Source organism: Eleginops maclovinus, chromosome 4 (genome assembly GCF_036324505.1).
Source record: "Eleginops maclovinus isolate JMC-PN-2008 ecotype Puerto Natales chromosome 4, JC_Emac_rtc_rv5, whole genome shotgun sequence".
NCBI lineage: Eukaryota > Metazoa > Chordata > Actinopteri > Perciformes > Eleginopidae > Eleginops > Eleginops maclovinus.
The window spans coordinates 20263156-20275678 of NC_086352.1; the positions used below are offsets into that span (position 1 = coordinate 20263156).

The 12523-nt window shown below is 37.1% G+C and overlaps 1 protein-coding gene across 2 annotated transcripts in view; it reads left to right on the forward strand.

The window, feature by feature from the left end:
* The first annotated feature begins 7379 nt into the window (after positions 1 to 7379).
* The window catches only part of LOC134863777 (glypican-6-like), a 120398-nt gene continuing 115254 nt past the window's right edge, over positions 7380 to 12523 (forward strand). For both annotated transcript variants that reach the window (XM_063882471.1, XM_063882472.1), the window contains exon 1: positions 7380 to 7871. In XM_063882471.1, coding sequence (XP_063738541.1) covers positions 7712 to 7871 — 160 coding nt within the window. In that variant the 5' untranslated portion in view covers positions 7380 to 7711. The remainder of the gene's footprint in view (positions 7872 to 12523) is intronic.

Here is a 12523-nt window from a genome sequence, read left to right on the forward strand (position 1 = left end):
TTTCAATAAAGCCTACTTATTTTTGTCTGTTTCGCTCATCCTCCTATGAATATCTTTGGATATCCAGCACTAAACTGTTATATTCTAGATATCAATTACAGTATCTTCTTTATATTTGCTATTCTATATTTTTAACATTGGCCTTCTACTTGTCCCCTAGTGTGTATCTCCTCTTAATATGTTACTTTGTTTTCATCAAATATAACATATTCAGCAAAACATGCATCAGACATTATCAACACAACTTACTTGCATTTGCAATGACTATAATAATAGTAACGTGTTTTAACCACTAGGTGGTGCTGGTTCAAAAACAGTGTTAACCGCTGAATCGTTTTGTATTAAACGGCTTTTTTTCCCCTTTTTTTTTGAATGTTCAATATCTGATTTGGTTAATTTCATATTTTTTGGGGGGAAATGCCATATACACTGCTGGTAATGGAGATGTAGCAAGCCATCCTTTCCTTGTTTTATTAATGAATTCAAACCTTTTTTTCTATCTCTTGAAAAAATACAGTCTAAATGTACTAATACTAAAATAATAAATACTAAATTTGTATTATTTTAAGTACTCTCCTTAATGCCATGTGTAATTTATGTTTCTTGTCTTTGATGTGAATTCAGTTATTTTTGTATGATGATGATAACTTGACGTTATTTGTATCCTCATCGAGGTATTTGTATTGTATTGTAAGTTGTAAATAGGTTCAATTACAAAAAATACACTGCTGTTTCCGGTGTAGTTTATGACTGATATATTTTATTATAACATGACCAAGTTGTCTAGTTAATAAACAAAACATAATAATGAACACAATAAAAACTTTATTTTGAAATGAAAAGAAACCAGTAACAAAATGGGGACGGTTGGATGAGCTGCTCCGACTTTTTGACTCTCTTCCTCACTGACGGCGAAAAGTCCGACATAATACAATAAAAATAAAGACGAAAAACAATCATTGTGACGCTAAAGGGCTTCCAGGTGCATTTGAAAGTAACGTCAAGAAGGGATCCGGACAAAACGTCAATATATGACGAATTGGGAGTGAGAATATATGTTACTTCCGGTAGTATGCAACAAGAGCTTCGTCAATGACAGCTGACACCTAACTGACAACTCGAAGAACGGAAATACCGTGAGAATTAACGATAACTTGACATGGACGCTGGTCAATAGAAATGAATGAATGGATAGACGTTCAATCTAACGTTTACAGGAGGAGCGCGCATAGCATACGTTTGCCTGGCGAGACCTGAAGTAATCTCCGTAATATCTATCAAACTATAGATCCTAAACATCTACTGAACTTAGATTCTGCAAGTATAATAAAGAAATGTAGAAATGTAATTTAAAAAGCATTACAATGGCCAAAGTATCCTACACTTTAGGACTAAAAATGAGTCGGGTGTCCGCCATGTTTTTCTTTTCACACCGGGAAAGTTAACGATCACGTGACACTGGAACTGGCCATTAGAAATATATAGGAAGAAAATACGTATCCATGTCAGGTCTTGAGAGGGTTATTCGTTAAATGAGTAGGTCTTGCCCTGTGGACCAAAGTAGCCACACGTTTATGTGTGAGACTAGGTTGGAAAACCCCTGAATCTGTTTTTCCCTACTGCTTTTATACCCTTACAGAATAGGCAACAGAAGCAATATACCCTTATATGAGAGGGAGTGTCATGACTTCCGGTGTTTGAGATGGGACATGTCCAGACTTGCCTCAGATGGTCAAGTTTAAACTGAGCTGGAAGCTCCAGTGCTTTTCCATTGAGTCAGAGCTCCTGTTTACGACCTGCTGCAAGTGAAGACAGCTGTTTCCCCCCTGCTAAACAGTGGCACCCATGGTCATAAGCCCTATAGTCCCTCTATCAACTCTCCAAACCGTTAACCTTTTATATATGGGCATAGAACAACGTGAAATAAAATGAACGAACGATAAGTAACGAGACAAGTAACAGACAGGTAACGAGAGTATTTTAAAAAATACACGCATGTATGTGTTCAGAAAGAGAGTGCAGGTCAAAGTTATTGTGCAAAATATCAAGAGTGCAGGCTTTATGTGCAGTCCGGTTTATTGTTAGTGATTTACATGGTTAACCCCTTGTTATGCAGCCTGATGGCTACAGGTACAAAGGAGTTTCCCAGTCGCTTAGTGCTGTGCCAAGGTGGGATGAGTCTGTGGCTGAACAAGACAGATGGGACAAACATGTAAAAATCATGTAGCAGAGTCCAAACTATTCCAAGTAAGGCCCCTACAATAAAATGAAATTGTATTTAGTACCCGACATTTGACATCTGAAATCTGTAATATCTAACATGTTGGACAACAGAACAGCAGCTCATCTTTTAGGCAGCCAATTTTGATGTTGTGATGATTCATGTTTGTCCTCATTTACACTTCCCATAGGTCATCATAACTTGGTTGCAATAAGACGCAGATCCCTAATTACTAAGCCATAGGACATCATTTATTAGCTCAAAACTATTTTCAGTCAAAGAAAAAAAACACCTGAAACAATTTTGAATGATGTATGATACAACTGGCTCTCAATGAATACAAAAATTACCACAGCTTAAATGGATATCAGAGAAAACTAAGTGTTATGGATCAGAGTAAAAAAAATAGCACTGACACGGCAGTATGTTAACCTCACACAACAGATTTGAGCAATGTTTATATGATATGCAACCTACATCATTCTTACCTACTTCATTTTATGAATGCTATTATAGTCCATATGTCTTGTAATCTCAACCAAAGTGTAACCCTAAACTGAACAAAGTGTTAAAATAATGATGATCCTGGTCTGCTTGTTTATTCTACATAATGCCTGTCAACAATGGATTGATGCTCCTCTGACGTGACCTTTCCCATGTTGTGTGAAACTGATTAAGGGCATACTGTGATTTAACATTTGAGCCAGCATGCAGTTTATTGATTGTGTCTTCACATCTGAAATCATTAGCCAGTGCAGAAATCTTGGAATATTCAATTCTCTTTGGATCACTTTTCATTCATCAGTGTACAAATAGCTTGAATGGACATGGCCATATGCGAAAGTAATAAACATTATGCTCATTATTTATTTATGTATACAGGTGTAAAATATATATTTGTTTTACACTACTGCAATTCTGCAATGCTTAAGAGCTTTTGTGACATTCAACAATAAAACAATTCACACCAAAGAAAACATTTAAATAAAGACCACATTCTCATAATGTGGCTAAATTGAGATCATTAGAAATAATTTACTTTTGAAAATGTAGCTTCAAACTCAATGCTGTAAACCCTCTTTCAACAACTAAATAGCACTGAATCACTTACACAATTAAAGCCATTATAAGAGATGTGATTAAGGTAAACAGATGGGAAAATTACTTGCGTTCTTCTGTCTGAATGTGGCTTTTTGCTTTGGCTTTGCATTAAAAGATACAATTATCCTGGCAGTGTGTCTTGGTTCGACCTTAGAGGTGTGGTGAGGAGCCTAAAATGCTGCTATTTCAGTTTTAAAGAGATTTTAAAGATGATTTGGGCAATAGGATAAGATTATCTAAGACTCCTCCATGTGGAGATATTCCAGGTGTATTGAAGAGGAATGAAGCCCTGCCGGTATATTAAATCCGGGATTACAGGGCCTGGGAAATGCAGATAGACGATCATTTCTGCCTTAACACACAGCACCTTTTCATGGTTATAATGCTCTGGTCATAAACTTACAATACGTGGCACAATATGTTTTTAACCCCAGCGATGTTTAAATGTGTTTTAAGTTAAATGTTTTTTCTAATGAAGAAACAGTACTGTATGCATGTCAAACTTCCCTCGCTTTGTTTGTTTGGATACATCTTTTGTTTTCAGTATACAGCATCAAAAAGCCAAGGTGTTCTGAATAAAGAGTTGCACGTATTTGTCTTAAACACCCATGAATTATAAGTACATGATTAATTATTCATATCTTTTCTTGCTGTGCTAATGTGAACAAAGTGACCTTATTCTTCTTCTGCTTACAGTGTTACTTACATTAAAGCTTTGACATTGCAGGCCACGATGCTTTATCATGCAGTGATTTAAAACTGTAAAACTCTTCATTTTAGCCGGCACTGGCATACAAATGCCTTTTTTGTTTACTTTGACATAATGCTCCTTTAATTCTTATGAATCCTGTTTCTCGTTTTGGTGTACAAAAGTAAACAGCTAAGTAGGAATTGGCTATGACTGCTCTTTGAAAAAAGGGAAAATACAGATGAGGGTGTGTTTTAGTCTCTGGTCAAGGTCATGAATAAAATGCTTATTTTCCTGTTGAGGCATGTAGATCCATCAGTGACATGTCTGTATCCATCCATTCATTCATCCATCCATCCATCCATCCATCCATCCACAGTTGAAAATAATGGCGTCAGTCAGCTGTTTGTCCTCTTGCTGGCTCGTGTTTAGATCCTCTATCTATTGATTTTGATCGATTGGTCGACCTATCTTTAGTTCTGTCTGTCTGACTTGCTATGGATTCAAAGTTTTAAAAAAAACTTTGGTGCATTAATAGCCCATGAAAATGTGAAATCTGATTTCTGACAATTAGCAGTGTTTGGTGAAAGCAGCAGGTCTGCATAGTGAAAGCTCAGTTTTCCCTGTGGTGCACTGAGCATGAGTCATGATGAACCCCGTGCTGACTCCTCATGGTGAGCTATCGATCCACCGCTGGGATCACCTTCTGGCCGTCATCTTTAGGCTCATTAGCAAGGGCTTATTAGCTGAGTAGGGTTGTTACAGTGCTGTGCAGATGGAACCAATGGTGAAAAGGGGAAAAAAAAACATTTGATCTAAGATGTTAATGCCTGACTGGAACCGCATTCCATAATAGAATAAAATACATACTTGAACAGAGCCCAAAAACACAGATAACACACATTGGCTGCCATGGAAGATAATCAATTAGGGCTAAGTAGGGCTGCTGTTCCTTTAAAAAAAAAAAAACATATAACAACAGGTCATTAACATTCATATAACAGTCATATAGACCTCTGACACACACCATTCATCAGTTTTTGTAGAAAGTTCAAAAGTGGTCAATGTGTACATTGAGGTAAAAGCTTTTTTTTTTCGGTTTTATTAATCCATTGGGTTGTTTTTGATTACATTTAATAGATCAACGTATTTAGACAATTTGTGTCACATTCAATGGAAACAAAAAATAAAAATAAAAAAATAATAAAGCTAAGCAAATTAGAAAGTTACTTCCCAGATTGAGAAAATAGAGATATGATAATAACAATTGTTCAAAAGGAGAACATTAAGTTCCTGAGCAATCTATCAACAACATTGTTAAGCTTCACATTTTTTTGTAAAGAAAGACTGACATCTTTCTTAATATTACTAAACAAAAGATTGGTATGAAAGAAAAACTATGTGATGTCAAATGTATTTAATTTTCATTTATATCACACAAATGACTGAGCATGTCTTCCTCCCTCACATTTCCCAGACCCGACACAGTAGAGTAATATCCTGTCTCATTATTCTTATTATTGTTGTATATCTCATATACAGTATGTTCCTTATATGAACAGACGTCATTTTTTAGTACGATTTGACTTGCGTTTGTGCTAACTTACTTATTCATACTTGATTATTTCATTTGAATTCACAATATGTGTGATATTTTATTGTGTTGTGTCATTTGATTTACACTATTCTATATATTCTAAAATGTATTACAAATCAATATAGCTGAAGTCCAGTTAATAGTGTTCCTTAAATCTAGTTCTTTTATCATTATTTTAGATGCACAGCTCCCTTTAAACTTCATTTCCAAATTTGATGGCCACATTGGACATGAACAACTCTGCATGACTGACCGGGACTGATTGTTATTATCAGTTTGATTTAACACATTTTAAATGTTCTCTATATTTTAATCTAAAACATTATACAATAATATGCTTCTTATTATCATTCTGTTACTGTGTACTTGTTGAAAACTGACACAAGTGGCCCCAATACTACACACCGACTCTCATGTACACAAAGTAACAGATGCAGTGACAGTCATGAACACATTCAGCCAGCAGTGAGTGATAGCTAGGTTGGGAGAGAGAGGGAACAGAGACAGAAATGTGACTAAAATGAGAGGATGGCGGAGGGTTACAAAACTAAAATTGATGTTATGGAGCATAATTTTTAAAAGAACAAACTTTATTGCTCACATTTTCAAGTATTTATTCAGCTAGCTAATTGCATGTGTTTCCTGTTATGATGCAATCTCCTGGCTGAATTCTGCAGACTCAGATCTGATTCCACCATTGTACAACTCTGTCCTGGAAATGTGCAAAGTTGGCCATTATTCCACTAAAGTGGAGTTACCATGTAAAAAAATGGTCCCGAATTAAAACGGGATCATTTTCCTCAAATTTGTATGATCTACCATCGTTTCCTCTTTTAGGCAATTGTAATTTAATTTTAACAAGCCTGCTGTTTCTAACACCACATAAACACACAGTGGGTCTGTTTGTAGCACATGTTATGAGATGCAGTCTACTTTTAATCTCAAGAGACCATCTCTCATTATAACATGATACTTTTAGTTAGATTGTCTTAACAAGACCAATTATTCTTCTTCTCTCAAATTGTTCTCTTTGTGAAACATGTTTAATCAAGACATAGTTTAATGAGCCAGATCTGTGCTGCCATAGTTAATGCATTATTTGTTGCTAGTGATGCTAAAATATGTAAAATCATCTTCATAATGTAAGACCCACAAACACCTCAATTGAAATGTAGTTGTGTTTTTTCTACAGAACAGTAATTTTACACAGCTCAAGTCAATACTTTTAGTATGACCTAAGAAATGAAATAACAATATTTTAAATTGGAGAATGTGCACATCATTGCAATAGATACGTGTGTGTGTGTGTGTGTGTGTGTGTGTGTGTGTGTGTGTGTGTGTGTGTGTGTGTGTGTGTGTGTGTGTGTGTGTGTGTGTGTGTGTGTGTGTGTGTGTCAGTGTCACAATAAGCCTCATAATGTTCTAGGTCAATTCGATATATACTTCCATTGTTGTTATCCTATAAATAGTGAGGAAACAGTTAACGTAGGTCCTGTAACTTTGTAGATAATACAATAAAGCAACAATATTCTGGTGTACTGTATGTGTTGGTTGACTCTACCTACACCACCTCCAGGTCTCCGCGCCTCCACCAACATGTGTCTACACAGTGATGTGCTGTGTGCGCATTAATGTGAATGCATAAATGCAGAGGACAGTGCGCGCCCTGGATGCGAGCAGCTGAAGTCGCAGCTTCTCCACCCCATGTACTGCCCTGCCCTAGTGCCGTGCAGCGCCTCTCTCCGTTTCATTTCGCTTTCCTCACGCCGACACGAACATAGAGCTGTTGTGTGTGTGCGGGAGAAGTTGTTTGCACAGACAGCACCAGGTAGAAAGTGTTCTCTCAAAACGGATTGGTTCAAGCTGGGAGCAATCGGACTCACCGGGGTCTTTTTCTTTATTCAAGTGGACGGACAGACGAAGCGTTTGCAATGTGGTGGACGTACCAGTATCTCAAGTGAGGAGTGATTCCTATTTATTTGTTTTAATGGACATCTGACATCCTGTTCGCCGGAGAAATCTTTCAGTCAGACCTTTTTAAGATTTTTTTTTCTTTCTGACGGAGCTCGTATTTCACTGTGACACATTATCAAGGATTCCACTAATGTATGCGATGTGGAGGCTGCAAGTCGCCTTATGTACTCTGTCGGTGCTGTCCCTGTCATCTGCTGGAGAAAGCAAAGCGCGGAGCTGTAGCGAGGCACGGCAAGCTTATAGCGCTAAAGGATTCAGCCTCGTCAATGTGCCTCATCAGGAAATATCAGGTATGATACATGACAAGTCATCGGTGCTTTTCTTCCCCCTCCGCCACGTGTCGTGTTTTGTTTCCCACCCGAAAAGAAATAATTGATCATGATGGCCACACAAAACCTGAAACTAACTGATCTCCCGCAAGCATTTGAGGATTTAACTCACCCTGTAATCCTCTTTTATCAGTAGATACAAACAGTCTCAGTGAGTCAGTTCTTGCTAAATGTACATTCAGTGTTTATGTTTTTGGACTTATTACAACTATTACTTTTTTTTGCTTTTTAAATGTCAGTATGATCCACTCTACGTCCATTTTACCTATGTAGAGTCACAGCAAGTAGCATTTTATTCATGTATAGCCAATAAGGAAGTAGACACCCAACACTGGATTTAAGAAACAGTATAAAGCTCAAATGATCCTCCTGTCATGCTGTTTATTAGGGAACCATCTACTGTATCCATCCTCATATGGTTAATTTTTTTATTGAGGTGTTTTAAATGTTACACTTCAGAGGTCAAACTGAAAGTGCCTTTAGCCCATAAACTTAATTTGCACTTACACAGGTAAACCCAAATTACCTTTCACCTGTTTTGGCCTTCGGTCCGTAACAAATAATTGTTCCTTTCCTCTTGAAGTTTCTTTACCAAACGTTATTCATTAATCATTAGCCCATTGAAAATCAGGACCAGCATCCCAAGAGTTACATGTGGAACGTATGTAATTTAATTTCAACATCATTCTTAATTAATGCTGGTCAAATAATGACAGTGGAAAATTTACTTTGTGACAGGGCAAAATCAGTAGATATGTTTTGGAAGTAGCTGGATACCTGTTGCACGCATTCAACAGAAGATCATGGAGCTTGTTGTGTTGTGCTTTGCTAAAGAGTGAGTGCTGTTTACCAGTAGGGGGCTGTATGCACTCAGCACAAAATACTACTTTTGCTGAGGGTTTCTTTTTCCTTTTTCTCCTTCTTTTTGATATTCCTCAAGGCTACAGCTTAGGTTTTAATTCATGCACTTTGGTACAGCAGAGATATGGGGTTTTATTATCTCTTGTGTGGTGGTAATCACATTTATGGTCAAAGCAGGAAAGCAGATTAGTCAGTAAACATAGTCAGCTTCATGAGAGGGAAGAGGGAAAGCAGAGAGGCCTGAAGTTAATCCCTCTTTTGCCTCTTACAGACAAAATAGAGATACTGTATTGGTAATTGGCAGCGTCAGACAGTAATGATCATAGAGCTGCCTTATTTGCTTTAACAGGGTTTTGTCTAGATGGGAATCTGATAGGTGTGTGTGTGTGTGTGTGTGTGTGTGTGTGTGTGTGTGTGTGTGTGTGTGTGTGTGTGTGTGTGTGTGTGTTCCTCACATTACGAATACATCTTCGACCAATTTTAATTCCATGTAGCAAATTTTCAATTTAGTACCCTTATTGAATTGTAAGACCTTTTTTTAAAAACATACCCAATGATGAGTTTCTATAATTTAGAATAAAATAGGACAATTTGTAAGCTCAGAAACTTCAGTCTTTGGAGAACAGGAAATCAGGAACAACAAAAACGTGTTAACATACATGTTCTTCTCCGGCAGCACCGTTCTGTATATTCAGCATCACCTCAGAGGGAGACATTTCAGCAGTCTACTCAAATAAAAACACAGAGACTGTGACTGTTACTAAAATGTGCAGAGTCTTTCTAACCACTTACATGATATGCTTTCAAACTAGGGCTCCTGCTCTGTTATTTTTATATCATTCGTTTCATGATTTGAAAGGCTACACAGACAGCAGATTCTGATGTTGTCCTTTTTACTTTTTGTCATCAGTGTTGTAAAGTGGTGCCTTGTCTTTGAACACTACTTTGTAAGTTGGATCGAAAAAGAACCAGCCAATAATATGTTTAAGCATTGCATGATTTCTTCTCTGCCACGAATGATAATTAAGAGTCCCCTGATGTACTGAAACATGCAGCTGGTTTATTTCACAATGGTTGCTTTGTATTTGGATTATGTTTTGATCCCATTTGATTATTTCAATGTTTTGTAAGGCAGAATCTTGGCCTTAACTTGGGCAGCTGTTTTTATTCAGTTTCTTTCGCCTTCACCCCTTGGGAGCACTGAACAGGTTTTATTTAACAGAACAAGAACTTCCAATGTGTCGGATAACGTTTTGAAAATGATTAGGAAATACTTTTATATTTTTATAACATAATGTAGTTTTTAGTTTTCTTTCTTGTGTAACATGTGTCTGTTTGGAACTCCAGCAAGTTGAAGTCAAAGATAAACGTCTGTTGGCGACATTATAGATCAAGATGCTTTTCAGAGCAGTGATCAAATCTTAATTACAATAAAGTACAGCCTCTATACTGTGTGTAATTAAATGGCAATATCTCAGGTTGAAAAGCTTCCTTATTATCAATGTGTGTTTGTTGATGGAATTCTGAATAGAAGTTTCTTTCCTTCCTTTCCTTTTGCATAAGCACATTTGCACAGCTACTATCTAAACTCTGCAGGCCATCAATTATTGAATTGTAACAGTGTTTGAATGTGTCTCATGGGCTCCATAAAACCTATCCAGAACATAAAGTACCTGGTAAACCATCAGAGCAGAAATCCCACATTGATTTTTTAAGGATTACCTCAGGAGGTTAGGTCATTTCTGTGTATGCTCTCTTTTTTATCTAAAGTTGTTGTTGGAAGACAATTGTGAAATGAAAATATAACCACAAAATGTGTTGTTCCTTTCAGTCATAGGGTAGCAGGACTTAAAATAAACCTTCAATTATATGTGGATTGGAAGCAGTCTAAACATTCAGTGTACAGTCTTCCGCAGCATCGAGACAACTAAGATTTACACGTGTGGTTTCACCATGAAGAGATGTGCTGCACGCTCTGCAGTAGAACACTTCTTTCAGACTCGCTGCTGTGCTTGGCAAATTGTCATCAAACAGAGTGTATTCTGGGGTTGGAATAACTGTTTGGCACTGATGCAGACATACTGTAATTGGTCAAGTTAGCTGACTGGGTTAGAGGTCAACCGTACTGCCCACTTAATTGATTAAGAGTGCTACTTTTTCTTTTTGCCTCAGGAATTTTTAATGCCTCAGATGGTTTATATTACAGGATTGGTGGGAGGTAGAGGCCAGTAACAAAAATCGTGCACAGCTTTTGACTAGATTCCACTCAGTTTGGGAAGAATAGTGCTGAAACACAATGCTGAAAATGTCTATAACTGGCTGTTGGACAGCTTCATTAAACTCTACCAGGATGAGCGAATGATTCCTCCACTGTTGTGTTGTCAATGTACCATTGCCTGCCTGGTGTTTTACACAGCAGTCAGCCAACAAAACAGCCTGCCTGTGAAGATCACCCTTCGTGTGCATGTGTCAGACGTTAGTTATAGTGTCATGCACACAATGCTGCCTGATTGTCAGCCCTTTGTTCTTAAACACAACGGCTCCTGAATTCTTCAGTCAGTCCCTGCCAGGGAGCTCTTGCTCCGAGGCTTTGCTGTTAATATCAACATCTACTTACAGAGCGCTCAGGATTCTCATGGGTGGACTCAGCTCTTTGCTTCGTCTTTGAAACAAAATCACTTGATGTGCTGCTGTTCCTATTTATGCCATGCGCCCGTCTTATATTTCCTTTCTCAAGAATAACAATTACCTTTGGGGTTCATTGGTAGCAACTTTAAAGAATATTATTTGATTTCTCTTTAACAGAACAGTTATTAACTGTTACACATCCTGAACACATTTTCTTCTTGTGAATTCCTGCAGCTGCATCTCTCTCTGTTATCACTGTGATCAGCATTTTGGTGGTTGTAACTTGCATGCAGTTCCACAATTATCCTAAACACAACCCAGATACGAGAAATCTTTGCTGTTTGTACTGTGGATGACTTTATGTGGTACAGCTAATGTAGAGTTTTTGATACAGACATTACTGCAGCTTTCAAAAGAAAAATCGTACGTTATTCAAATTTGAATTCCTAAAATATACTTCATATAAAAAAAAAAATCTTTAATCATATTTAATTTTAAAGCAGGTTCAAGTCCATTTCGTTTCATCTGAAATACAGGTTGAGGGCCTTAATTGGTTGAACTTGCAAATGATTGAAGGAGATGATATTATATTTAAAGTCTAAGTAAAGTTTATTAATGTAATAATGAAAATTTCCCCTCTGTGGGACGATTAAAGGTAGTCTGATTCTGATTCTGATTCTGATTCTGATTATTGTGAGCTCCCTTAAGATGATGTTGAAGGAATCAGCATTTGTGGGTTGAAGCTGCTTAGCAATAAACTATACAGTACAAACATTTAAAAGCTGTCTCCTCATTTCTGTCTGGAATTAATAATGAAAATATATAGCAATATTGGAAATCTATAGATGGTCTACAGTTTGTTTAGGTGTTTTGCATTTTGTCACAAAATAATGTAATCAATAGGTTGTTGCACTGATACATTCGAATAAACTTCACATGCAGAGTTGGTATGCAAAACACATTAGGGGTTGATTTTAGATGTGTTTGCAGCCAGATGTCTAATCACTATATAATAGAATGACATGAGACCGTTAGTGAAAGTGTGGGAATACCACTCTAAAAGCCCTTGCCTAGCAAATATTCATATAAAAATTCTGCTGGGCATTTCTTTCCAAAGCCCATTA